The sequence below is a fragment of the Microcaecilia unicolor genome, chromosome 3, assembly GCF_901765095.1.
Source record: "Microcaecilia unicolor chromosome 3, aMicUni1.1, whole genome shotgun sequence".
Classification (NCBI taxonomy): domain Eukaryota; kingdom Metazoa; phylum Chordata; class Amphibia; order Gymnophiona; family Siphonopidae; genus Microcaecilia; species Microcaecilia unicolor.
In genome coordinates, this window is record NC_044033.1 from 2,450,610 (window position 1) to 2,478,446 (window position 27,837).

Sequence of the window (27,837 nt, forward strand, 5' to 3'; positions counted from 1 at the left end):
CATGTGCTATACCTTTTTGAACTAGAAACAAAGGACGAACCTCGTTCAAGTTCTAGATTATGACTCACCACCTAGAAGAGGGTATTACAGTTCCCCTCTCCATTCTGTTATGAAAAGTACTTTACTAATAAACTGGAAGACCCTCTGACAGTTCAGATTGCTCCAAAGAAAATTGACACAATGTATAGGATACAGAAATGTGGAGGGTTTGAGAAAACACAACTTTTACATCATTCCTTAGTGGTAGAATCTGCTTTAAAGTGCATTCGCAGTTCTAGATCTCATGCTTCTGCTCCATCAGAGCAGAAGCATGAGATCATTAGACTCTTTTGGCAGAAAAACTTTTCAAGCATCAATGCTAGCCAATTTCATCGTAAAATCTCTAATAGAGTACTCTATCCTTTGCAGAATTCCTTTTCTCTGACAAATACACAACAGAACTTCTAGACTGTTGTAAATATCTTGTGAGGCAGGCCTTGATGCCTCTTCATGTATCCCTGCCTTAGCAGTAGCAATGTGCCGATTATCCTGGCTTGGGGTCTCCAACCTTGAATCGGATGATGTCCCTTATGGAGAAAACTTGTCGAGGAAGTGGCCGTCCTAATTAAAAAAGCATACAGATATGATAAAGACACTATCTAGGCCTCAAACTTCTATTGCTTCTTCTGCTACTAGAAGATTCCAGGAGGATATCAATGTTCCAACTACTATATATCTAAGCATCGTCATACACTTAATCCTCCTTTACCCCAACAGACTACACCCCATCGCTCGTGTCCAAGACAGCAATGGGGACAAAAATCCCAGATGCCCTCTCAGTCTAAACAACAACCTAATTTTTGATTGCTTCCTAGAGAGCATTGCTACCATACAGTTTTCAGTGCCTACCTGTCAGAGAGAGGCTTATCTACTTCCAACAGAGGTGGTCTCTTGAACTCCAGCTGATGGGTCTTACATACCAATCAGCACGGCTATTGTCTGTGTTGGCCAAAAAAGACCCCCCAATCATCCACCAAGAGTTTCGTTTCGACTTCCTCCAAATAAGATTACTTTTAGAGGAGCTCTCGTCCCTCCTCTGATAAGACGCAGTAGACTAGTTCCTCTGCCAGACAGGGGTTGAAGGATCTACTCCAGATAGTTTCTCCTTCAGAAAAAAACGGGAAAAGAAGCGACTGAGGAGAGATATGATTGAGGTCTACAAAATCCTGACTGATGTAGAATGGGTAAAATTAAATCGATTTTCACTCTTTCAAAAAGTGCAAAAACCAGGGGACACTTAATGAAATTACATGGAAATACAAAACAAATAGGAGGAAATATTGTTTCACTCAAAGAATAGTTAAGCTCTGGAACTCATTCCCGGAGGATGTAGCAGCAGTTAGCGTATCTGCTTTTAAAAAAAGCTTTGAATAAGTTCTTGGAGGTAAAGTCTATAGTCTTCTATTGGGATAGACATGAGGGAAGCCACTGCTTGCCCTGGGATTGATAGCATGGAATGTTGCTACTGTTTGAGTTTCTCTCAGGTACTTGTGACTTGGATTGGCCATTGTTGGAAGCAGGATACTGGGCTAGATGGACCATTGGTCTGACCCAGTATGGCTATTCTTATGTTCTTATATACATCTAATTCTTGATCTACGACACCTAAACAAATTTCTCCTCATAGAGAAGTTTCGCATGGTATGCCTGGGGTCCCATTTCCCATGATACAACTCAATAATTGGCTTTGCTCATTAGACCTCAAGGAGGCATATACCCACATATCTATTCTCCCTGTGCACAGAAAATCTCTCCATTTCCGCTGTGAAACTACATTTTCAGTACAAGGTCTTTCCGTTTGGCTTGGCCTCAGCTCCTCCAGTCTTCATAAAGTGTCTAGTAGTCGTGGCTGCAATACTTCACAGGTGGGGCATCCCATGTCTTCCCCTACCTGGTCTATTGGTTAATCAAAGCAGCCTCTCAGGAGTCCACCAGCACTTCCATACAGTCCACAATATAACTCCTGTAACTCTTTGGATTTGTCATCAACTACCTGAAATCACTTCTTCAGCTGGTACAGACCTTACTGTTCATAGGGGCTGTCCTTGCACAACTCAAGGTAGATCATTCCTTCCTCAACTGAGGGCGAGAAGTTTATTACATCGACTCATCAGATGCTCCGCCTTCTTGGTCACATGGCTTCAACAGTCCATGTAATGCCATTGGCTTATCTTCACTTCAGAATGCCTCCAGTGGACACTCTCCTCTCAATGGTTCCAAGCCACGAGATTACTTTCTGCTCAAATTCAAATAACTCCACAGCTATGCCACTCTCTACAGTGGTCAGCGGTGTCCCACAATCTCACCCGAGGCCTTCTATTCCAACCCCCTCCACATCACAAGGTTTTCTCACATTATGATGTTCATTGTTCATTATTTATTATGTTAGAGACGGGAGGTTAGATTTCTTCCTGGGTCTTCTCTCACTGCTTTGACATTGGTATACTGTGTGGCAGAACTCTGATGCACCCTCTTTCTTCACTTGCTGGCTGATGGACATAACCTACAGGTCTGTGGATTGATCTGTTGGGACTAATGGAAAGAAAATGATCAGGTAACAACTAATTTTTCTTTCTTAATGTATCCTCTCCAAAACTTACTATAAGCCAAGGACACCGGTGTTGCATATCCTTTATGGAGGTTCTTATATAGTACTTGTCTATATATGACTGCTATGGAACATCTAAAACCATAATTACAAATCTTCCAATTCGTTTTCTCCATTCTTTCATATAGGGTGGCATACCACTCTTCTTTACTCTCCCTAACCCCTGATAAATTTGAAATAATAATAATCCTTTGTTCCCTTCCCCCATGCATACTGGTCTCTCCACTTCAGGCAGTTCTGGAGTAACACCTTAACCCCTCCCTCCTCCTTTAATTGTGCAAGAGATATAAAAGTCCCATCTCATAAGATCCCCAAATCTTTCTATACCTCTCGCCTCCTTTGAAGGCAAAATGTTGAGAGTCTCTAATCTTCAACACTTCATTAATGCCTATTCTCATCCCCTCCCTTTTCTTCAAACTCTTCTATGCCCTTATGAAAGGGTCCATCCCCTGTGAAACAGACCCTCCCCCAGCACACAGACACCCAGTTCTTACTTCATCCACCTCCCCCCCCCCCCCACTCAGACACCAAGCTCTCTTTCCATCCCCCCCAGCACACAGACACCCAGTGCTCTTTCCTCTCCCTCCTATGGCACAGAGACATGCAGTTCTCTCTCTTCCCCCCCCCCCCCCCCCCCACCTCAGCGTCCCAGCTGAGCGAGGATCACTGTGAAAGGAAAGTGGAGAAATACTTCATTTGGCCTCATCTTCCTTCTTTGCCGCTTTGGTACCGAATGCAAAATTTGAACACCTGATTCAAATTCTACATGCAGCACTGGGTGGCAGAAGAGGAGGTTGTGGCATGTTGTGCAGCCACTCATCTTTCCTTCTGGTATAATCTTTGCTTGGCCTGAGATGTGGGTAGGGCATGTGTGTGTATGCATGCACACTGAGATTATGCAGTAGGAGTGAGAGGTGAAGTGAAGACTAGAAAGCCTGCTGCTGATGCATCCTGCTATCTGCAGTTCCATGCAGGCTGCCCGTATGAGTTGCCAGCAAAAACTAGGCGCCAGCTTTTTTTTTTGTCAGCATGGCAACCTAGTGCTTGGGTTTTGTCGAGCCCTGCCTTAAGAAATGTTTCTGTTCTGGTCACCACTTTCCATATATTTGTTAAAGCGAGAGACTCAAGACACCCCAGACAAGTCCTGGCAGTACATAGGAGAAACTACAGCTTTAGGCCTGCAGATGAAATTACTCCTCCAGAAGGTTCCTGCAGCTCTGAGATGATATTAAGAGAACTATTGTACTCGTGCAAAGGAGTAAGTGTGAGGCGGTCAGCAGAGGAGGTGGAGTTCACTGACTAGACCTCAGAGTAACCAGCAGAGTCTGTCTCTTCCATGCTTCTTCTGGCACTGTAGGAGCGTGCCCCTTCGGCCGTGTGCCTACTTGTGTTTTTTTTTTCTCACAAATGGAGGACTGTGTTTAGTAACAATATTGAAAATCCAAAACTTTTCTCTGTAGGAGAATCCTTTGCCGGTCCATCACTCAAGCTTCTATGTGATGAATCACACAACAGTGTAGTGAAAAATAAATATGTCCTGGCTCTAAACAGTGTTGAGCAAGAATAGCCATACTGGGTCAGACAAATGGTCCATCTAGCCCAGTATCCTACTTCCAGCAGTGGCCAATCCAGGTCACAAGTAACTGACAGAAACCCAAACAGCAATAACATTCGATGCTACCAGGACAAGCAGTGGCTTCCCCCATGTCCATCTCAATAACAGACTATGGACTTTTCCTCCAGGAACTTGTTCAAACCTTTAAACCCAGATACACTAACTGTTGTTACCACATCCTCTGGCAGTGAGTGCCAGAACGTAACTATTCTTTGAGTGAAAAAATATTTCCTCCTATTTATTTTAAAAGTATTTCCGTGCAACTTCCTTGAGTGTCCCCTAGTCTTTGTACTTATTGAATGAATGAAAATCGATTCACTTCTACCTGTTCCACACTACTCAGTATTTTATAGACCTGAATCATATCCCCCTCAGCTGTCTCTTTTTCAACTGAACAACCCTAACCTCTTTAGGGCAACAGCTTGCCCTCTATCGCCCTGCCTACGTATTTATTTGGTTTAAGATTGTATTTATATTCCCTTCCTTTATCTCGCAGTTCCTTCTACCCTCTCAGTTCTCATTGCATTTATTTTAATGGTTCATTGTAAGCCGCTTTGAGGCTGCAAAACTGCGGCAAAAGGCGGGGTATAAGTGATCAAATAAATAAATAAATAAATAAATAAATAAATAACCTCTTTAGCCTTTCCAGAGAGATTGGACTGTGTTTAGTATACATAAACAGCAGCAGACCTTATGGGCCTAGTTTATGGTTTATCAAATCAGTTTGCAAAGAATGATAATCGAAAACTGTAAAATATGATAAATGTTGCTCAATCACAAACAAGGGAAATAAAAATGGGTTACTAATATCATTTACTTGGTGTGGGAGGATCCAAAAAGAAACAGTACTAAGCTTTCTTCACATTGACAGAATAGCCGAAAGCCTCCGTAAGTTTGTGGATTCAGCAGAGTAATTTTCTTTGAGGCTCACTAAAGGAAACAATCTGCATTTGCTGTTTGAACCTTTTCAAGAAGTTGAAATTATTTTCACTGGTCTTAGATAAACAATCATGGAATACACAGCAAATATTAGCAATAGATAGTTACCTCTGCTTGTTTTCCAACCACAGCTTAAATAAGCCACGATTCACCCAGTATATAAAAAAGACGCATTAGATCCAGGAGAGGAATCAAATTACAAGCCAGTGTGTAACCTACCTGTACTAGCTAACGTCAATGAAGACATCGTGCTAATGCATTTAGATGAATTTTTGGAAGGTTATAATATGCTGGAAGTGAATCAGTGTGGTTATCAAAAAATCATAGTGCAGAGACCCTTTTGCTGGCATGAACCAAGATCGCACTAGCACATGAAAGCAAGATATAGCCTTTGGAGGGGTGATCAGGGACTCGTAGCAGGGAACAAAGAGAAACCTGGAGAATGACCAGATAAAAGCTCTTTGCAGACCGAACATTTGTGTCTGCTGATAGGATTCATTTAGAAGAAATGTTTCATACCCTGTGTGTTTATTACTTTAGAAGAGCCATAAAGAAGGAATCTATTTACCTGCTCACTCTGATCCAAATTGATAGATGAAGCCTGAAAGAACCAGTTTCTCCCTTTTATTTATTTATATATATATTTTTCTTGTTGCCAAAGGCAGAAACTTTTTATTCTGGTGACTGTAGGTAAAAACTCTTCTCCTCCTCTTGGGAGGAACCAGTCCAGAATGGGATATGAGGCACTCCAAATTGAAAATGACATATTCTGATAGAAGGAAATCTGCTCTTTCTAATGGTGCTAAAAGAAAGAATATTGAAGCTGTCCCACTGGAGATCAAGGGCATCAAAGATAGCCCAAAAATGGGCAAAAATGCTTTTTATACCAACTTTGAACGCTTATAATTTTTCAACCACTTGAAGGAAAGTGCTGCAAATTGCCTCATTACAGCCGTGCATTTAGTACACCTACCAAAAATCAACCTGAAAGGCCAACTAGTTTAGAAACTACAGCAGCCTCAACATCGCTGTAAATTGATTTTTGCCATTTTTTTGGCAAAGTTTGAGCCTAAACCATTCAAAACGTAAGAGGATTAGGAACATGGGGTTTTGCCAGTTCATTAAGCCCTAAAAGTAGTGCAGGTTCTCCAAATATCCCCCTTGTACTACTAAAACTTCCAGTTTTACAGCTTCTGGAAGTTGGCCCAAAATGTCATTTTTGCTCAGGTGACATTTTGCAACCCTTTACTTGAGGTCCCCTAGAACCTCCAATTTTTAGTCTTTTGAACTAAAATTTTGCACAGCTTAGTTTTTTATCATAAAGAAACTATGTACCAAATTTCATCAAAATCTGAGATGGTGAGGTGGGGACGGCCTTTAAAATTGGTCCACTTGACACGGAATGACTCATAGGGGGGAGGGGAATATGTGACGAGGGGGAGGGGAAGTGACGGGGGGGGGGCAGGGGAGGGGAATATGTGACCTGGGGGAGAGGAGGTGACAGGGGAGGGGAGGGGAATATGTGACTTGGGGGAGGGGAATATGTGACGGGGCGGGGTCAGTGGTGTGCTGGAGCTGGCTCGCTCTGGCTCGCAAGAGCCGCTTGTTAAATTTTGACAGCTCTTGCGAGCCGGTTCTTCTTCGGGGTGAGCCGGCTCCATTACACGAGGTAAGCATGGCAGGAGGGCGCCATCACAGGCCATGATTACCTCCCCTCCCGCTCCCAAACATGTCCAGCGATTGTCCTTCTCCCCCACCCTCCCCTCCCGCTCCCATCCATCTTTTTTTATTACCTCCGTTGAAGAGATGCGTTATTTAAAGCCCTGCTGCCCGTCTCTAGCCTTCCCTGTTTGCTTCTGATGAGTTTGTGCCCTTATTCCTGACTTCTGATATATGACGTCAGAAGGTGGGACTAAGGGCACAAACTCATCAGAAGCAAACAGGGAAGGCTAGAGACGGGCAGTGGCGCTTCAACGCAGGTAATAAAAAAAGATGGATCGGAGGGGAGGGGGGGCGAAGGACAATCGCTGGACATGTTTGGGAGCGGGAGGAGAGAATGGGGGCAACGGAAAATAGTTGGACATGGATGGGAGCGGCAGGGGAGGGAGGAGAATTGCTGGGCATGGATGGATAGAGGGGGCAGGGGAGAGAGGAGAGTTTCAGGACATTGATGGAAGGGAGGGCAAGAGAAATTCTGGACATGGATGAAGGGGAGGGAAGGGAGAAAGAAGAAATGCTGGACATGGAGGGAAGATAGAGGAAGGCGATTAGATGAGGGAAAAGGAAGTGAGGAGAGAAACTGCACATGGATGGAGAAAATAGGCAGAAGCTGGATCCACTGTACAGTCAAGTATGCGGAGGACCAGAAATGAATAAGAAAGGAGGAAAGAAAAGAAATAAATGGAAAGGAAGCCCTGGAAACGGACTCAAGGGAACAGATAGAGTGCAGCAGAATCAGATACTGGACCAGCATGATCAGAGAAACAAAGTCACCAGACAACAAAGGTAGAAAAAAATAATTTTATTTTCATTATAGTGTTTGGAATATGTCCACTTTGAGAATCAGGTGCTGAACGTTAAAAGTTTATATTTATTTACTTATTTATGGCATTTTATCCCATATTAAACATGTATTAGATTGGAACCTGGGATCATTTAATTTTTTTTTCCTGGAGAGAGTAATGCATTGCCCCCCCCCTCCCCTCGGCTATAGCCTGCTCTGCAATTTTTTTTTGGGGGGGGGGGGCGCAGAGGTGGATGGGGGGGCGCCGAGGTGGACCGAGGAGAGTGCCTGTTAAAAATTTACCAGCACACACCACTGGTCGGGGCGATGATGTGAAAGGGGCGGGACATGTGTCCTCTTTTTAAGAGGACAAAATATGGTAACCCTAGATGAACCCATCAGAAAACAGGATAGCCTCACTGAAATCTGGACATCTGTATAGAAGAACAGTGAAGAAAAATGAGCACAAACTAGAGTTTATAATTGCGGTTTCTACCAGCAACAATAATTTTTGACACTGTTTTAGTGCTATTCAACTTTTATTTCTTTACTCCTTCAGCTTTTAAGGCACCGTCTATCCAACTGAAACAGCTTTAGTGTTGTTACAGATGGACCAGCAATAAAGAATGACAACGTGTATGCAGCAGATCATAAGTTTGCTTGTTTTGAACCGAACGGCAACAACGGCTTCGCGGTGGGGGGGGGGGGGGGGGGTGTAAACAGATTACCCAAATTGGCTTTCACTCTGTCTTCTGCCCGTCTCTCCTGTCCGCGTGGTCACTTTTTACTTCCCTGAAGCCTTCTCCCTCCTGCACTGGCGAATCAATTCACAGTTAGCCTTCTGCCAGAGTCGGGGCCTCTCCTCAGGCGCGTCCCGTCTAATCTAAGCAAGTTCCTGTTTTCCTCAGAGGTGGGACGCGCCTGAGGAGAGGCCCCAACACTGGCAGAAGGATAACTGTGAATTGCCGGTGCCGGAGGGAGAACGCTTCAGGGAAGTAAAAGTGACCAAGCGGACTGGAGAGTGCGGGCAGAAGAGAGAGGAAAAGATTAAAGACTCGGGAAGGAAGGAGCAGAAAAAAAATTACTTATTGGGTTGAGGTGCATAGGCGCCATTTTTTCTAAACAGCTGTTTAGGGGAGCAACCGCTCCCCCTGCACCCCCACCTAGCTACCTCACTGGGTCAGATATAATGTTATAAAGAGTTATACGATGTGATTATAGTCTGTGTTAAATTTGATATTTCTAAAGTCTGTTAGGGGATTGGTGATCGCTGAGTATTATATAGCAGTCTTTGGGAAGTAGAAGGTTTTTAGCTTCTTTCGGAAGCCGAGGTAGTTATTTTGATAGCCAGAGAGAGCGAGTTCCATAATGCGATCCCTGCCGCTGAGAAGAGCGACTTAAAGATCTTCTGAGATTGGATTCCCTTGTGAAATGGTGGGGCTAGGTTCAGTTGTTCTTTTAGTCTGTTGTAGTGAATAATGCAAATATATGAGATGTTAATCAGGAGGAATGAAAGACTAGACAGTCAAACTTAAACTGGTAGCCAGTGTAGTTTTGTAAGGTAAGGTTTATCTATTCAGTTTGAAAATTAATCTTGCCACTGTGTTCTGTATGATCTGTAGCTTTTTTTTTTTTTTTTTAATATTTGTTTTTATTAGCCTAGTGGTTAGGGTGGTGGACTTTGGTCCTGGGGAACTGAGTTGGATTCCCACTTCAGGCACAGGCAGCTCCTTGTGACTCTGGGCAAGTCACTTAACCCTCCATTGCCCCATGTAAGCCGCATTGAGCCTGCCATGAGTGGGAAAGCGCGGGGTACAAATGTAACAAAAAATAAAAAAATTTCTAAGATGATTCACAAGCATGAGAAGTTGTGCTTTAGCCTACCAATTCATTATGTTTCTCTTTCATCTGCAGGTTTTCTGGCATTCTATTGGAAGAACGTACTGGGTTCACTGGTATATGATACAGATAATTGGCTTTGCGGAACAGTCTGAAGAAGAAACTCAGGAAAAGGCATCCAATATGCCAGAAAATCCAAAAGTGTCAATAGGTGAGAGCAGGTTTGGACTGAACCGAATATCATTTGAGACTAAAGAGTTATTTTGCAAGCAATCAAACTCTGTGGCTACAGATGGGACGTATACTTATATAAGTACATAAGTGTTGCCATACTGGGACAGATTGAAGGTCCATCAAGACCAGCATCCTGTTTCCAACAGTGGTCAATCCAGGTCACAAGTACCTGGTAAGATCCCAAAACAGTACATTTTATGCTGCTTATCCTAGAAATAAGAAGTGGATTTTCCCCAAGTCCATCTTAATGAGTTATGGACTTTTCTTTTAGGATGCTATCCAAACCTTTTTTAAACCCCGCTAAGCTAACTGCTTTTACCATATTCTCTGGCAACGAATTCCAGAGTTTAATTACATGTTGAGTGAAGAAATATTTTCTCCAATTTGTTCTAAAGTTACTACTTTGTAACTTCATTGCGTGCTCTCTAGTCCTAGTATTTTTGGAGTCTACAATGTAGACTCGTTCCAGAAGTACAGACTAGGGGACACTCAAAGCAGTTACATGGAAATACATTTAAAACAAATAGGAGGAAATATTTTTTCACTCGACAAATAGTTAAGCTGTGGAGCTCTTTGACGGAGGATGTGGTAACAGTGGTTAGCATATCTGGGTTTTAAAAAAGGTTTGGATAAGTTTCTGGAGGAAAAGTCCATATTGAAACAGACATGGGAAGCAACTGCTTGCCCTGGGATTTGTAGTATGGAGTGTTGCCATGATTTGGGTTTCTGCCAGGAACTTGTAACCTGGCTTGGATGCAGGATACTGGGCTAGATGACCCATTGGTCTGACCCAGTATGGCTACTCTTATGTTCTTATGATTCACGTCTACCCACTCCACTCATTATTTTAGTTTTCAACAATTTTTAGTGATGACAAAGTATAATATGCAGCCCAAATCCAACAAATACAATAATGCCAACAACAAAATCCTTGAGGAAAACATAACAAAAATTACCATTTTCCATTTTAACCAATATCTCCCTACCCTGCCCACTCCCCTAACCTCCCCCTCTCACCAAAAAGCGTTAATGGATAACACATTTTACCTATAATAAATGCTAACCATTAATGTTAACAAACATTATCTTAAACTAATTAAGTTGCATTTTTCTTTTCTGACAAAACGAATTCTGAACTCACACACTCAACTTTTTCAGTAGGGGTTATCGTCAGTCCATTGAACCAGCATGCACAACCATTGTCTTCTGACTTATTCTTGTTTATCACCATACTGTGTTTCCTGATTGATCTTAGCAGTTGCAACATCTTTCATTAAAGGCATTTTCAATTAACCGATGAACTATTATCGCAAGAGAAAAACTCGAACCAAGAAAAGACATTGGTCATTCCTCATTTAACAAATTCAACCTCCCTTATTTACTCCCCCCCCCCCCCCCCACCGTACCTCCCAACTCCTCTTCCCCAATACACTCCTCCAAACTATACCTCTCCCCTACCCTCTCTTTTATCCCCCAACTGGTCTTAAGGCATTTGCCTCATAAGAAGCCATCATTTATATATATATATATATATTTTTTTTTTTTGGTTACATTTGTACCCCGCGCTTTCCCACTCATGGCAGGCTCAATGCGGCTTACATGGGGCAATGGAGGGTTAAGTGACTTGCCCAGAGTCACAAGGAGCTGCCTGTGCCTGAAGTGGGAATCCAACTCAGTTCCCCAGGACCAAAGTCCACCACCCTAACCACTCGGCCACTCCTCCACTGTTGCTACTATTGGAGATTCTACATGGAATGTTGCTATTCCACTAGCAACATTCCATGTAGAAGTCGGCCCTTGCAGATCACCAGTGTGGCCGCGCAGGCTTCTGCTTCTGTGAGTCTGACGTCCTGCACATACGCTAGTGGAATAGCAACATTCCATGTAGAATCTCAAATAGTAGCAACAGAATCTCAATAGTAGCAACATTCCATGTAGAATCTCCAATAGTATCTATTTTATTTTTGTTACATTTGTACTCTGCGCTTTCCCACTCATGGCAGGCTCAATGCGGCTTACATGGGGCAATGGAGGGTTAAGTGACTTGCCCAGAGTCACAAGGAGCTGCCTGTGCCTGAAGTGGGAATTGAACTCAGTTCCCCAGGACCAAACTCCACCACTCTAACCACTAGGCCACTCCTCCACTCAATCAAACTGCGACTCTGAGGACTGAAGGTAAGGATTCCAAAGTTGGATAAAGTGCTTCTTACGTCTAGGGGATCCCCTCACTACTCTGGCCTCCCACATGACTATGAGGTGTATCTGATTCCTCCAGTGCCAAAAGGCTGGAGATTTCAGTGAAGTCCAATACTTCAGTATGTTTTTCCGGGCTACCAGACTTAATTTGCACACAAAATACTAGCATATTTGGTCAAGGGACAAAAAGCTTTGGGTTTATCCAATGAAAATTGCTCCTCCATCCCTTGAATCGTAAAACGGATTAAAAATCTCCTAACTTGAGCCCAAAAATTCCAAACTCTGGGACAAGCCCATATGGCATGATAAAATAAGTGAGGACGCTGCCCACCCTTGGAACATGCTGAATCTCCCTGCTCTCCCATATGAGCCAACTGAGCTTTGGCGATATAGGCATGTAAGATCATTCTGTATCCACATTCTCTTAATCTCTTGTCAGTCGTAAGGGCAGGGATACTGATAAGTACATAAGTATTGTCATACTGGGAAAGACCAAAAGGTCCATCGAGCCCAGCATCCTGTTTCCAACGGTAACCAATCCAGGTCACAAATACCTGGCAAGATCCCCAAAAAGTACAAAACATTTTATACTGTTTATCCCAGAAATAGTGGATTTTCCCCAAGTCCATTTAATAACGGTCTATGGACTTTTCCTTTAGGAAGCTGTCCAAACCTTTTTAAAACTCCGCTAAGCTAACCGCCTTTACCACATTCTCTGGCAATGAATTTCAGAGTTTAATTACACATTGAGTGAAGAAACCTTTTCTCCGATTTGTTTTAAATTTACTACATTGTAGCTTCATTGCATGCCCCCTAGTCCTAGTATTTTTGGAAAGCGTAAACAGACGCTTCATATCTACCCGTTCTACTCCACTCATTATTTTATAGACCTCTAATCATATCTCCCCTCAGCCGCCTTTTCTCCAAGCTGAAGAGCCCTAGCCACTTTAGCCTTTCTTCATAGGGAAGTCGTCCCATCCCCTTTACCATTTTCATCACCCTTCTCTGAACCTTTTCTAATTCCACTATATCTTTTTTATTTATTTATTTATTTGCTGCATTTGTATCCCACATTTTCCCACCTCTTTGCAGGCTCAATGTGGCTTACATTATGCCACAATGACAATTGTCTTTAACGGTGTGAGAAGAGCAAAGTATTGATACAATTAATACAATTAAGGTACATTAGATATCAAGTAAATTAGAAACAAAGAAATAATTAATACATTTCAGATATGCAAAATATAAGGTAGAGTATGCAGCGACCAGAATTGAACACAATATTCGAGGTGCGGTCGCACCATGGAGTGAAACAAAGGCATTATAACATCCTCATTTTTGTTTTCTATTCCGTTCCTAATAATACCTAACATTCTAATTGCTTTCTTAGCCACAGCAGCACACTGAGCAGAAGGTTTCAACATATTATCACTGATGTCACCCAGATCCCTTTCTTGGTCCGTAACTCCTAACGTGGAACCTTGCATGAGGTAGCTATTAATTCGGGTTCCTCTTTCCCACATGCATCCCTTTGCACTTGCTCACATTAAACATCATCTGTCATTTAGATGCCCAGTCTCCCAGTCTCGTAAGGTCCTCTTGTAATTTTTCACAATCCTCCCGCGATTTTAACGATTTTGAATAACTTTCAGCCTTATTTTCGAGTGATTTTGACCCAAATCAAGAAATGGGCGCCCATCTCGCAAAGGCGCCCAAATCGGTATAATCGAAAGCCGGTTTTAGGCGCCTGCAACTGCACTCCGTCGAGGGAATGAACAAAGTTGACAGGGGCATATCGGAGGCATGGTGAAGGCGGGACTGGGGCATGTTTATTGGACGAGCAGAGATGGGCGCCTTCGGCCGATAATCGAAAAAAAATGGCCGTTTTTAGTGCGAATTTAGGTCACTTTTTTTGGACCCTTTTTTTTTCACGAGCAAGTCTCAAAAAAGTGCCCTAAATGACCGGATAACCACCCCTGACTCCCCCAGTGGTCACTAACCCCCTCCCACCAAAACACAAACAACCTTAACAACTTTTTTTTCCAGCCTGTATGCCAGCCTCAGATGTCATACCCAGCTCCATCACAGCAGTATGCAGGTCCCTGGAGCAGTTGTTAGTGGGTGCAGTGGACTTAAGCCAGGTGGACCCAGGCCCATCCCCCCCCTACCTGTTACACTTGTGGTGGTAAATGGGAGCCCTCCAAACCGCCCCCAAAACCCACTGTACCCACATGTAGGTGCCCCCCTTCAGCCATAAGGTCTATGGTAATGGTGTAGATTTGTGGGCACTGGGTTGTGGGCGGGATTGAGGGGCTCAGCACTCAAAGGAAGGGAGCTATGGACTTGGGAGGTATTTTACTTTTTATTTTAAATTGTTACAAGTGCCCCCTAGGGTGCCCGGTTGGTGTCCTGGCATGTGAGGGGGACCACTGCACTACGAATCCTGGCCCCTCCCACGACCCAATGCCTTGGATTTGTTCGTTTTTGAGCTGGTTGCCTTCGGTTTCCATTATCGCTGAAAAACGAAACCGCCCAGCTCAAATCCACACACATCTGATGCATTTGCCAGGCACAAACCGTATTATCGAAAAAAAAAATGGGCGCCCATTTTTTTTTTAAATACGGTCTGTCCCGCCCCTTCACGTACCCGTTCTCGGACATAGACGCCCATGGAGATGGGCGTTTGCGTTCGATTATGCCCCTTTTTGTGTTATAGCAAATTTAATTACTCCCATCTTTAGGTCATTTATAAATACGTTAAAAAGCAGTGGTCTGAGCACAGACCCCTGGGGAACCCCACTAACTACCCTTCTCCATTGATAATACTGACCACTTAACCCTACTCTCTGTTTTCTATCTTTTAACCAGTTTTTAATCTGCAATAGAACACTACCTCCTATCCCATGACTCTCCAATTTCCTCTGGAGTCTTTCATGAGGTACTTTGTCAAACGCCTTCTGAAAATCCAGATACACAATATCAACCGGCTCACCTTTATCCACATGTTTGTTCACCCCTTCAAAGAAATGTAGTAGATTGGTGAGGCAAGATTTCCCTTCACTAAATCCATGTTAACTTTGTCTCATTAATCCATGCTTTTGAATATGCTCTGTAATTTTGTTCTTTATAATAGCCTCTACCATTTTGCCCAGCACTGACGTCAGACTCACCGGTCTATAATTTCCCGGATCTCCTCTGGAACTTCTTTAAAAAATCGGCGTTACATTGGCCACCCTTTAAAGAAGCTGCCACATCCCAATTTTCTAATGAAACCCTTGTGTCCCGAGCATAATAAAATCATAGTTTTCACAAGGGGCCCTTTTAACAAGCGACCTATGAAGCCCGGACACTGTAAACTCTTCATTTTAAGACCTCCTGAAAAAAGTCACGAACACTGGTCCCCAAATGAATTCCCAGCATCGATTTATCCAGTGATGCTATGTAATGCTTAATCTGGGCATATGCAAAACGATTCCGCTCATTATTTTATAGACCTCTATCATATCTCCCTCGGTAGTCTTTTCCCTAAGCTGAAGAGCCCTAGCTGCTTTAGCCTTTCCTCATAGGGAAGTTGTCCCATCCCCTTTATCATTTTCGTCACCCTTCTCTGTACCTTTTCCATTATATGTTTTATTTATATATTTGTTACATTTGTACCTCACATTTTCCCACCTATTTGCAGGATCAGTGTGGCTTACATAATACCGTAAAGGCGTTCACCAGTCGGTTGATAACAAATACAGGTTGTATAGTGGTCGAATGAGGTAGGTGTGTGTCAGGCACCTTGAAGGTCGAAAAGGGATGAAGATTGTATATTGTCAAGTACGATCATTGGTTGTGCTGTGTTGCTGGGTGTGGGGATTTACGTTGGATCGGTGGGGTAAGCCTTTTTGAAGAGGTTGGTTTTTAGTGATTTTCTGAAGTTTAGGTGGTCATGGATTATTTTTACAGCTTTTAGGAGTCCATTCCATAGTTGTGTGCTTACGTAGGAGAAGCTGGATGCGTAGATTGTTTTATATTTAAGTCTGAGTTTAGGTATGATCATGATGATCCGATTCTGTTTCTGGTTGGTAGATCTATTAGGTCTGTCATGTATCTTGGGACTTCGCTGTAGATTATTTTATGGACAAAGGTGTAGATTTTGAAGATGATCCGTTCTTTGATTGGGAGCCAGTGCAACCTTTCTCGGAGGGGTTTAGCACTTTCGAAGTGTGATTTACCAAATATCAGCCTGGCAGCTGTGTTTTGGGCAGTCTGGAGTTTTTTTGTGAGTTCTTTACATTCTGCATAGATTTTGTTGCAGTAATCTACATGGCTTAGGACCATTCATTGTATTAGGTTTTGAAAGATTTCCCTCAGGAAGAAAGGTTTTATTTGTTTAAGTTTCCACATTGAATAGAACATTTTCTTTATTACAGAGTTTACTTGGCTCTCAAGGGTAAGGTTGTGGTCAATTGTGACGCCGAGTATTTTTAGGCTGTCTGAGGTGGGGAGGATGCCTTCTAGTGTGTTTATGGTTGTGGGTTTGTACTTGTTATGTTGAGATGAGAGGATGAGGCAGTGTGTTTTTTCAGTGTTCAGTTTCAGTTGGAATGAATTTGCCCAGGAGTTCATGATGTTCAGGCCGTCATCTTTTTTGAGATGCAGTGACCAGGATTGAACACAATATTCACAGTGTGGTCGCACCATGGAGCGATGCAAAGGCATTTATAACATCCTCATTTTTGTTTTCTATTCCTTTCTTAATAATACCCAACATTTTATTTGCTTTCTTAGCCGCCACCATACATTGAGCAGAGGGATTCAACGTATTATCAATGATGACACCTAGATCCCTTTCTTGGTCGGTGCCTCCTAATGAGGAACTTTGCATTACGTAGCTATATTTTGGGTTCCTCTTTCCCACATGCATCACTTTGCTCATATTTAATTGTCTTCTTCCATTTAGATGCCCAGTCTCCCAGTCTTGTAAAGTCCTCTTATAATTTTTCACAGGCCTCTTGCGATTTATCAACTTTAAATAACTTTGTGTTGTCAGCAAATTTAATTACCTCACTACTTACTCCCATCTCTAGATCATTTATAAATATGTTAAAAAGCAGTGGTCCCAGCACAGACCCCTGGGGAACCCCACTGTCTACCCTTCTCCATTGAGAAGGCGGCTGAGGGGAGATATGATAGAGGTCTATAAAATAATGAGTGGAATTGAATGGGTAGATGTGAAGCGTCTGTTTATGCTTTCCAAAAATACTAGGACTAGGGGGCATGCGATGAAACTACAATGTAGTAAATTTAAAACGCATTGTTGAAAAATTTTCTTCACTCAACGTGTAATTAAACTCTGGAATTCGTTGCCAGAGAATGTGGTAGGGGCGGTTAGCTTAGCGGAGTTTAAAAAAGGTTTGGACCGTAAATGTGTTTGCTATTTCGGTTGATGATAAATACAATATTATGGATATTCTGAAAGCTTGACAGGTTGTGTCCTGAGGAGCAGGTTAAGAATTTTTGGGTTAAGTGGTGGCTGGAAGGTTATAGCTGGAGGAGCAGAGGATGGTTCTTACAGTAATTCATCTTCCAGTAGCAGTGGTCGTGGTTCTTTTATGATTTTGCTTAGGTTTTCTAGCTTTGAGTAGTGTTAGTGAAAATGGTAGCAGCTTCATTTTTCTCCTCTTCCTGTATTTGTAATAGGTTTTTCTTAGGTAGTTTTTGAGTGAGCATGCAGTTTTCCTTGGAGATGGCTTAGGGTAATTAGCACTTTTGTTTGAAGGATTCAGTTAGAACTTTAAGGTGCTTAGCCTTTTATATTGGGTCAGTGGTGGTATCTTGTAGCTTGGCTGTGTATGATGAGCTTTTTTGGGTGTGAAGGGTGGGCTCTGGACCTATGAAGGTATGTGCATTTGTCACTTAGTTTCCTATATATTGATGTTTGCAAGTGTCCCTGTGTATGAACAGGCATCTCTTTTCATGGAGTAATTCATAAATTCGATTGTAGGATGGAAGGTACTGAAAGAGTTGTAAATATGCTTAAAATTCTCTTCTTGGACTAAATCATGAAGATACTACAGTGTAACTAATATTATATGAAATTTTTTGTGTAGAATATACTTAAGATTGTATCTTCCAATTTTCTTATGGAAAAAATGAGACAAATTCCTTTTCCTTATTATCCTGCTAGACTAGTAGGTGTTATATCCCTTCAGTAGCAGATGGAGATAGAGAAGCTGAAGATTCCAAACGACATCATCAGTTTAACAGGTGGTGCAGGTGGGAGTCTGTCAGTATTTCTCTGCCTCCAGCAGATGGTGCAAGAAAGGAAAGGAAATTATTACAACTAAATTTCTCGTTGTTTCTTTTACTTTTTAATTGCTAATATATTTTATATATGGTCTAAAAGTTGAATGTTGAATAAAGGGACTTTTTTAGTTAAATTGTTTTATATTAGGGATGTGATTTCCAAGAGTTTTATCACTTCTTTCATCTTTGTTTGTTTGTGGCATACTGGTTTCCACCTCCTGAGAATCTTAAAACATTTATGGGTTAATTCTACAAAGGAAGGGGCCAACATTTAGGCATCATATAGTAAGTAACTATGCACATGTCTTTGATAGTGCATAGTTTGCAGGTGGGCATACAGATGGACAGTTTACCTGTACGTTATGTTCGTATCTCCAGAATCTTTGTGCGAGCATTTACACCAGTACTGTGTTGGCGTAAGTGCTCGCACATAACATATATCTGGTGCTTAGGGCTCCTCTGGGCGCCTAAATACAGTGGGGGAAATAAGTATTTGATCCCTTGCTGATTTTGTAAGTTTGCCCACTGACAAAGACATGAGCAGCCCATAATTGAAGGGTAGGTTATTGGTAACAGTGAGAGATAGCACATCACAAATTAAATCCGGAAAATCACATTGTGGAAAGTATATGAATTTATTTGCATTCTGCAGAGGGAAATAAGTATTTGATCCCTCTGGCAAACAAGACCTAATACTTGGTGGCAAAACCCTTGTTGGCAAGCACAGCGGTCAGACGTCTTCTGTAGTTGATGATGAGGTTTGCACACATGTCAGGAGGAATTTTGGTGCACTCCTCTTTGCAGATCATCTCTAAATCATTAAGAGTTCTGGGCTGTCGCTTGGCAACTCGCAGCTTCAGCTCCCTCCATAAGTTTTCAATGGGATTAAGGTCTGGTGACTGGCTAGGCCACTCCATGACCCTAATGTGCTTCTTCCTGAGCCACTCCTTTGTTGCCTTGGCTGTATGTTTTGGGTCATTGTCGTGCTGGAAGACCCAGCCACGACCCATTTTTAAGGCCCTGGCGGAGGGAAGGAGGTTGTCACTCAGAATTGTACGGTACATGGCCCCATCCATTCTCCCATTGATGCGGTGAAGTAGTCCTGTGCCCTTAGCAGAGAAACACCCCCAAAACATAACATTTCCACCTCCATGCTTGACAGTGGGAACGGTGTTCTTTGGGTCATAGGCAGCATTTCTCTTCCTCCAAACACGGCGAGTTGAGTTCATGCCAAAGAGCTCAATTTTTGTCTCATCTGACCACAGCATCTTCTCCCAATCACTCTCGGCATCATCCAGGTGTTCACTGGCAAACTTCAGATGGGCCGTCACATGTGCCTTCCGGAGCAGGGGGACCTTGCGGGCACTGCAGGATTGCAATCCGTTATGTCGTAATGTGTTACCAATGGTTTTCGTGGTGACAGTGGTCCCAGCTGCCTTGAGATCATTGACAAGTTCCCCCCTTGTAGTTGTAGGCTGATTTCTAACCTTCCTCATGATCAAGGATACCCCACGAGGTGAGATTTTGCGTGGAGCCCCAGATCTTTGTCGATTGACAGTCATTTTGTACTTCTTCCATTTTCTTACTATGGCACCAACAGTTGTCTCCTTCTCGCCCAGCGTCTTACTGATGGTTTTGTAGCCCATTCCAGCCTTGTGCAGGTGTATGATCTTGTCCCTGACATCCTTAGACAGCTCCTTGCTCTTGGCCATTTTGTAGAGGTTAGAGTCTGACTGATTCACTGAGTCTGTGGACAGGTGTCTTTCATACAGGTGACCATTGCCGACAGCTGTCTGTCATGCAGGTAACGAGTTGATTTGGAGCATCTACCTGGTCTGTAGGGGCCAGATCTCTTACTGGTTGGTGGGGGATCAAATACTTATTTCCCTCTGCAGAATGCAAATAAATTCATATACTTTCCACAATGTGATTTTCCGGATTTAATTTGTGATGTGCTATCTCTCACTGTTACCAATAACCTACCCTTCAATTATGGGCTGCTCATGTCTTTGTCAGTGGGCAAACTTACAAAATCAGCAAGGGATCAAATACTTATTTCCCCCACTGTATAGGTACATTTTTATAGATTTGCCTCCTTGAGTCTCAATTTGAATTTTTATTTAAAAAGTTTCAGAATCCTTATAGCCAACACTTGGACAAGAAGAGTGATTGGTCCTATTGAACATGTGAATATCACATGCAAAATTAAAGTAAGTTGGCATTAAAGAAGTACTTAGTGTGGTGGTGATATTACACAGCTCTGGATAAGCTGTGGTGTGTTCAAACTCAAATGCTGCTACTCAGGGTGTTCATCTTGTTTAGGAACTGCAGCGTAAATCCTTTCCAATCTCCTCAGCCTCCTTTTATTGAGAACTGTTGTATGCTTGGGTGAGCTAATCGTTTTTGTCTCATGGTGTTTTCTGTGCAGTTTCACAAGCGTTGCACTGTAAACCTCATGGAAGCTTGTATACGTTACCGTACTTGACGGATAGTCTGATGAAGGACTCTGGGACCCTCAGCCAGTCAGAGTGGTGGGAGCTTCTCTTCTTCATTAAGAAACTGGAACCACAAGAACAGCAAGAAGTCAGCTGCCTTATTGAGCAGAACCTTCAAGAACAGGTAATGGGAAATAGGGGAAAGGGATAGAATCTGGAAGGACGAGTGGAGGAATGGAGGTAGGAAGAGGACAGAATCGGGGGGAAGAGGGTAAGCACAAGAAGAGCATAACTAGGATGAGCAGGTAATTGAAAGAGGGAAACCAAACGGGTGTAAGACCAGACTTTGGAGGAGTAGATGACGGCAAGGAGGAGGAACTTGGAGGTGGACTGAAATAGAGGAGCTAGGTGATAATCACTACACCTCTTCTCAGGAAATCTTAACTACCCCAACTTGACATTTCGTCCTTTAGATTGTAAGCTCTTCTGAGCAAGGACTGTCCTTATTTGTTAATTTGTACAGCGCTGCGTAACCCTAGTAGCGCTCTAAAAATGTTTAGTAGTAGTAGGATTGAACTGGGGGGAGAGAGTGTATAGTTGTAGTGGAGCACGGTGCTGGTGATGAAAGGAAAGGGGATGAATTGATGTGAGGGTAGAGGTCTGGAGGGGCAGTTAGTTAATGGATGGAGGGATAGGTAACAGCAAAGAAACCAAAATCAGGACAAAGGGCAGTAGGTAAAGAAGTACTGGGAAGAGGAGAGGATTGGAAGGAGCAGTTTAGGGCAAGGAAATTGTTGCTGAGAGATAAAAAGAATGATTGGGAAACTGGAACATCGAGCCACCAAAAAAAAATGTTTGGGGTAGAGGGAGAGAGGAATGGGCAGCTAGATAGAGAGAAAGGAAGAGAAGTGGGAGGGCTAGGAAGTAATGGGGAAAGGTGTGTAGGTAGGAGGAAGAAATTCAGGGTGGTCAGGGATGTGGAAGGGACAGATAGTGTAGTGAATGAGGAAAGGAGCATGGGGGTGAGGGTGTGGGAGAGATGAAACCTGAGAGAATTAGTCAAATCTAGGGCTCAGAGTGAGTAAGGCTGTATCCTGAACGTATGAGTGTACCTTTCTCTGTGATTACATGCCATCGTGGTGAAAGATGCTCTCTTCGTAGCCTCTTCCTCTCACCGAGACTTAAGTCTAAACCCAGCTTTTGGGGGATATAGTCTCATCTAGGACAGGCCTTTTAGAAGCTTCCAGTCAGTAAGATTTTGTGGATTACTGTGTTGAGAACAAACGGCATTGAAGGGATCTCCCGAATACTTCCAAGTGACTTGGATTGGCCACTGTCAAAGAGAGGATGCTGGGCTCAGTCGACCATTGTTCTGACCAGCGAGTATGTTTGATACTGTATGTAAAATTGGATTCTTACAACAAATTACTTTCTCATGCATTATTTTTTGTTATGTATCTTATACTGTTTGTTGTAAGCCATATTGAACTCAGTTTTGTTTGGGATAATGTGGCACAGGGGCGTAGCCATACCTCGACGGGAGGGGGGCACATTTTAGCCCGCTGACACCGCTGCAAAAGAACCTTGGCTGGCAGGGGTCCCCAACCCCCACCAGCTGAAATGTTGGTCTGTCTTGCGCTGTTCTCTTATTGCCTCTCCTGTTTTCAGCGTGCCCTGCACGCTCGTTTTGCTGAAACTGAGCATGTGCGAGCATACTCAGTTTCATTGAAACGAGAGCGTGCACTGCACCACTGAAAACAGGAGAGGCAAAATAAGACAGCACGGGACAGACAAATGCTTCAGCTGGCGGGGGTTGGGGACCCCCACCAGTCAAACTGGGGGCCCCAGAGCCAATTTGGGGGGCCCAGGCCCTCGTGGCCCCCTGTAGCTACGCCACTGATGTGGGATATAAATATCACAAATAAAATCACTGGCTGTCCCGCTAAGGTGGGCTGTTTCCATGCAGCCACCAAGGTAAGCTTACTGGTGACAAAAACATGAATCACCAACTTGTGCACCTCTGGCTTCACCCCATATGGTTTAAAGTATAAAAGACTGTGTTCCGCCCTCAGGTAAGTCACTTGCGTTAAGGTGGAAATAAATTGATGCACCATTGGCCCAATATTGCTGTGCAACCACTCACGATACATGTCGCCCACAGTGCCGCCTGCTCTCCAAGATCGATCTGTGCCCTTACGGAATATCTTCAAGAGGTGCTGTGGGGTGTAGTTCCACCGATAGACAACCTTAAGCAAGTAGTGATAAATTGGGCTTTCTTCCTAAGAACCACATTTGGATGCCCAGACACTCCCCTCTTGCAAAGGTCTTCCTACGATTTAACAATTTTAAATGTGATCACCTCACTTGTGGTTCCCATTTCCAGATGTTTTATGAATAAGTTAAAAAGCACCAGTTCCAGTATGGATCCCAGTGGTCTACACCGTCCTTCTTGACTGCTCTGTTTTCTGTATTAACCCGTTCTCAATACATTATCTGTAGCCGTATGACTTTTTCTTTTCCTCAGTAGTTTCTCATGAGGGACTTTGTTGAATGCTTTCTGAAAATCCAGAGTATTTTACCCGAGTCTATCCACTTTTGCTTTCATCTTGCTTTTCTATTGCTGGACTGGCGGAGTGGACTGTGTGATATACTCCAGCATTGAAGAAATAGTTGAAGGCAGTGTTATTTAATCAAACTTTCAGATTGGTTCAATAAAGTGATTTTTCTTTTAAGAGGCGGTGCTTGGTCAGGTTTAATTTATGCTCATTCTTGGATATAGGAGTTGGCTCTTTTTTGTGCTTTGTAGCCTGTGTTTTATGTTTTTTTATCTTTCATTTTTGTCTGTTTTCTCTCCATTTTTTTTTTGGGGGGGGGGGGGGAGGTAGGATATTTTAATGTGGTGTTTGTTAGGAAGGTGTTTCATTCATTTATTGTTTATATGTATTTGATTACATATTGTAATCTGCATAGTTTAATGCGGAATATAAATGAAAGAAATAACAATAAGTATGACCCCTCATTGCAGAACTTCCTTTCAGTTGAAAGATGCCTGCCTCCTGTATATTTATGCCCTGGAGGTATTTAAATGTCTTTTGTCATATCTCCCCTCATTCGTCTTTCTTCCAAAGTATACTGTCCTCTTATGTTTCAAGACCAAGACCACTGACCATTTTAGTAGACAACTTCTGGACCAACTGCATCCCATTGAAGATAGCATAGAGTACTCTAAACCAGGTTTCACAGAGGCACCATTGCCCAAACATTCCCATTGCCTTTTCTACCTCTTTGACCACCTTCAGATTATCAACACAGAATTACTTCACTTCCTTAATCTGCCTCTTCCTTGGGTTTTTTTGTAGCCCAAATTCATAACCCGCTAGTTTGTTAGCAATAAACTTTAGCTGCCAAATTCAAGAACTTTCTTCAACTTTCGTTAGATTGGTCATCGGCTTATCTCTACCTTCTAGGGTGTCTAGGGTTCTGTTGTAAATTTTTGTACTGTCTACAATGAGGCAAGCCTTTCCTGACAGTCTTCTGCAGTATCACTTATGAAAATATTAAAAAGAACAGGAGCAAGGACAATCCCTGTGGCACACCACTGGTAATGCTCTTTGTTGCTTCACACTCAACTAGTTTCTAACCCAGTCAGTCACTTTCAGGCCCATACCAACAGCTGTGTCAAAGGCTTTGCTGAAATCTTATTGCTCTCCCTCAATCTAACTCTCTGATCACCCTGTCAATAAAACAACGTTACCTCAGTTTCTGTAATTCACTGAATTCCAGAACCTGTTCTCTGCTTTAGAAGCATTTCCATTCATTTGTTCACCTCTGAGGTCAGACAAACCAATCCGTGATTCCCAACCTCCTCTTTAGAAACCACATCTGCCCTTCTCCAGCCCTTTGGGACGTCCCTTCGTACTCTTGGATGTGTTCTTTCTAGCCCATTGTGTTGTCTGCTGTTAGATTAGCAGTCTTCTGAAAATCACTTCTGTTACTATTTGTCTTTTGTTTTCTGTGGCCCTTTTCCTGGCTCTTCATCTCTGAATAGAGGACAGAAATATGTGTTATACATGTTGGCACAAATGATACTGCTGGGAACCCCATATGAATGTATAAAGAGAAGATGAAGCTAGATTCATTGTTTTGTTAGCTCGAATGTTTTAAGATAAACCTCCCTGAATAATTTGAGGCCAGCGACTCTGTATAACACATGTAATTGATTTGGTATTTTGGTTGTGTGCTTGTGAATATTTTTCTGTTGTGTGATTAGGCTTTTCTATCAAAGAAATGACATTCTTTTTTTGGTAATTTTAATTTTTAAATGTAAACTGCTTTATATTGAAGAAGATAAGCGGTATATGAATTTCAAAATAAGCATAAACATCATAATTCCTTTGTGTTTCCAAATATTACAGCCATCTAGAAAGAACAAATTTGGAAACTTTTTATTCTTTGAAAGTGGGGTAAGTAGTGTTAATTGTTTGTATGCTATCTCATATACACACACACTTACCCCATAGTTATACTGAACCTTTACAGAATCCCTTTGCAAATCTGACCAGTGTAACAAGTCTCTTAACCCAGTGAGAGAATCCAGACCTTGCTCTACTGTAGTCTTCTCCTTGCTACCAGGTAGAATATTCTTAACAAAACGTAGCTTTTTTTTTTTCTAGTTTATTAACGTTTTATTTTTTCCAGAAAGTTGTGCTATGCACAGTTTTTCACTGCAAGATTGAGGTGCAGTTCACTGTAAGCATCAATAAATGTTGATCTGTTCTGTAGCCTATACAGAGCAGAACTAGAAAAATATCCAAACTATGGTATTATTATTATTTGTTACATTTGTATCCCACATTTTCCCACCTATTTGCAATCTCAATGTGGCTTACATAGGACTGTAGTGGTATTGTCTCAGTAGCGGCAATATAAAATCTCTCTTCCTTAGCATCCTCCGAGACCAGTCCAGAACTTGTGGATGTTGTGTCCTCAATCTTCAGAGGGAGACAGAAAAAGAAAATAGTTCTGTGTGTTTCGCCCCTTAAGGATATCGTGCAGTCATAGAATGTTCAGTATTTTTTTCTGTCTCCAGCAGATGGTGGACGGACCATGCAGCCACTGCATGTTTTTTTTCTCAAGATATAATTCCTTATCCTTTTGGACAGTAGTACAAGGGGGTTCCTCCTAAGAGATTTATGCTCTTTTTTAGGATTTTACAGTGACTTGCTTGCAGCTGAGGAGGTGATAACTTTCTTCCTTCTGTTTCAGACTGAGAGTGTTCTCTCTCCCGAAAGGTACCGGATCACCATGCCTGTTAGGTTATTTCTTTGGGTCTCACAGTGCTCAGGGAGTGCATAGTGTGTTTTCTTTGTGTGCCCATATATCTGGAACATAGCATTTCATGCCTTCCAGCTGATTCAGGATGTTCTTCAGTATTGCTGGGATTCTTGTATCCAGGCTCCTGCAGTTCACAGTCTGGGCTGTTCTGAAATTTTCTGGAGTTCCCAGTATAGTTTCCGCCACCTTGTCTTCCACATAGGAATTTGTTTTTAAAAGCAGCAGTGCTTCCTGGGAGATTCCTGTAATGGGAATATCCTTTCTGCCTTCCCACCCTATCAGATATTCATTAGATGGGGGTATTAAAATCTTAACTGTGAAATTAGGCCAAAATCATCATTCCCATTGTAACCTGGCTCTCGCCACCTCCACCACTAGCTCAGTCTCTTGGGCAGAGCCCCCCACAGACCCAGGCCACTTACAGTACATCCTTTTTTGCCTTCACTTTTTCCTCTCAGTCTATCACATAATTCACCATTTGAGCTTGGGAGTATGTCAAGGTCTGGAATACAGATCCAAGGCAATGGGGTGTACAGTTAAGGCTTCATAAGAGTGCTCTGCCAGTCCGGGAAAGCAAGTAAAGAACCACTGTGTACTCTAAGGATTTGATTTTTTTTTTTAATGCGAAACTCAACTTTACTAAACATTCTGCAGCCAGCAGGCAAAACAGGTTATAACTCCATGTATGCAGTTCTCAATCTTGACTCCAAACGTCTCCTGTCCATTTGATATTGTGTATTACAACCCAACTGCTTTCCAACTTGATTCGTGTGGTAAACCCCAAGTATTTACATATGTAAAGCTCCACCTGTCTTTTACCCATTCCTTTGGGCTAGTATTAATCCAAGGCTGCTCCTTATATCTTGGACCACAATCCTTATCTCCTTCAGGCACAGACTCTTCAGGCTGTTCCTTCCAGCGATTCACTTCTCAGAGCTGCACCCTGACCTTGAACAGGCTTCCCCTGCTCTGGTTCTTGCTCCTGAGCTGGTCAACCTTTACCCACCCGGAGCACCACACTCTCTTTCTCAGCTGCTACCGTTAGGGCAGCAACTGTTCCTTTATTCAGCCTTGGTTTATTCTTCCTGTCTAGGACCTCGCTGTCCTCCAAGAGACCCGGCGGGGTTACAGGCAACCAAAGACCCTGTTTAAGGCACACTACTAGCATTTATCATCTCCCTAGTACCTTCTGCCATGTCATTCACTAACTCAGAACACTTTCTCTCTGCAATTTCCCAAAGCACTCCCCATTTGCTGGACCTCTATCCGCTCTCAAAGTTACTCCCTCTCCCCAGAAACTCTGGAGAGCTCTACATACTAAACCCTAGTGATCCCCATTGTAATGGAGAATTATACAGTGGACTACTGACTGTTGCCTTTTGAATCACTGGTAGTTGGCAAAATCCTAAGACTTGACAGGATACCACTCCTTCCTCCTCAGGGCTATAGTATTACTTTCTGTTGGCTTACGTCAGCACATTTAGTGCTGATTCAGAGATTTTTTTTTGTTTGTTTGTTTTTAGCTGTGATTTTCAGCTCTTATCAGTACCTGAGCATGTGACAGACTTGGCTCTGTTGCTGTCTTGCAAAACTGAAGTGTCCTCTGTTTTGGGAAAGCTGAGAATGTCATCTGTATAGTAAAACTGGAAGACTTGCCTGTTTTGGCAGCAGTTTTGACAACTAAAAATCTCAACCAGTTGTGACCATTTCTGGGAATAGGTAACTAAAGTCACCAGAAACAAAAAAATGAGGTTTTTAATGAATTCTGTTAGAGCAAAACAATTTGTTTCACATAAAACAT

The 27,837-nt window shown here is 42.6% G+C and overlaps 1 protein-coding gene and 1 long non-coding RNA gene across 2 annotated transcripts in view; one reads left to right on the top strand and one right to left on the bottom strand.

Annotated features, from left to right (window-relative positions):
* CUL9 (cullin 9) overlaps positions 1-27,837 on the top strand; it is a 308,998-nt gene that overhangs the window by 22,722 nt on the left and 258,439 nt on the right. The window contains exons 5-6 of the mRNA XM_030195702.1: positions 9,619-9,754; positions 20,696-20,886. Coding sequence (XP_030051562.1) covers positions 9,619-9,754; positions 20,696-20,886 — 327 coding nt within the window. The remainder of the gene's footprint in view (positions 1-9,618; positions 9,755-20,695; positions 20,887-27,837) is intronic.
* LOC115465305 lies at positions 11,500-27,808 on the bottom strand. Its single transcript, XR_003941390.1, has 3 exons — positions 27,731-27,808; positions 26,223-26,227; positions 11,500-11,510 (listed from the first exon to the last, which is right to left on the bottom strand). It is a non-coding gene; the product is annotated as an uncharacterized LOC115465305 (long non-coding RNA).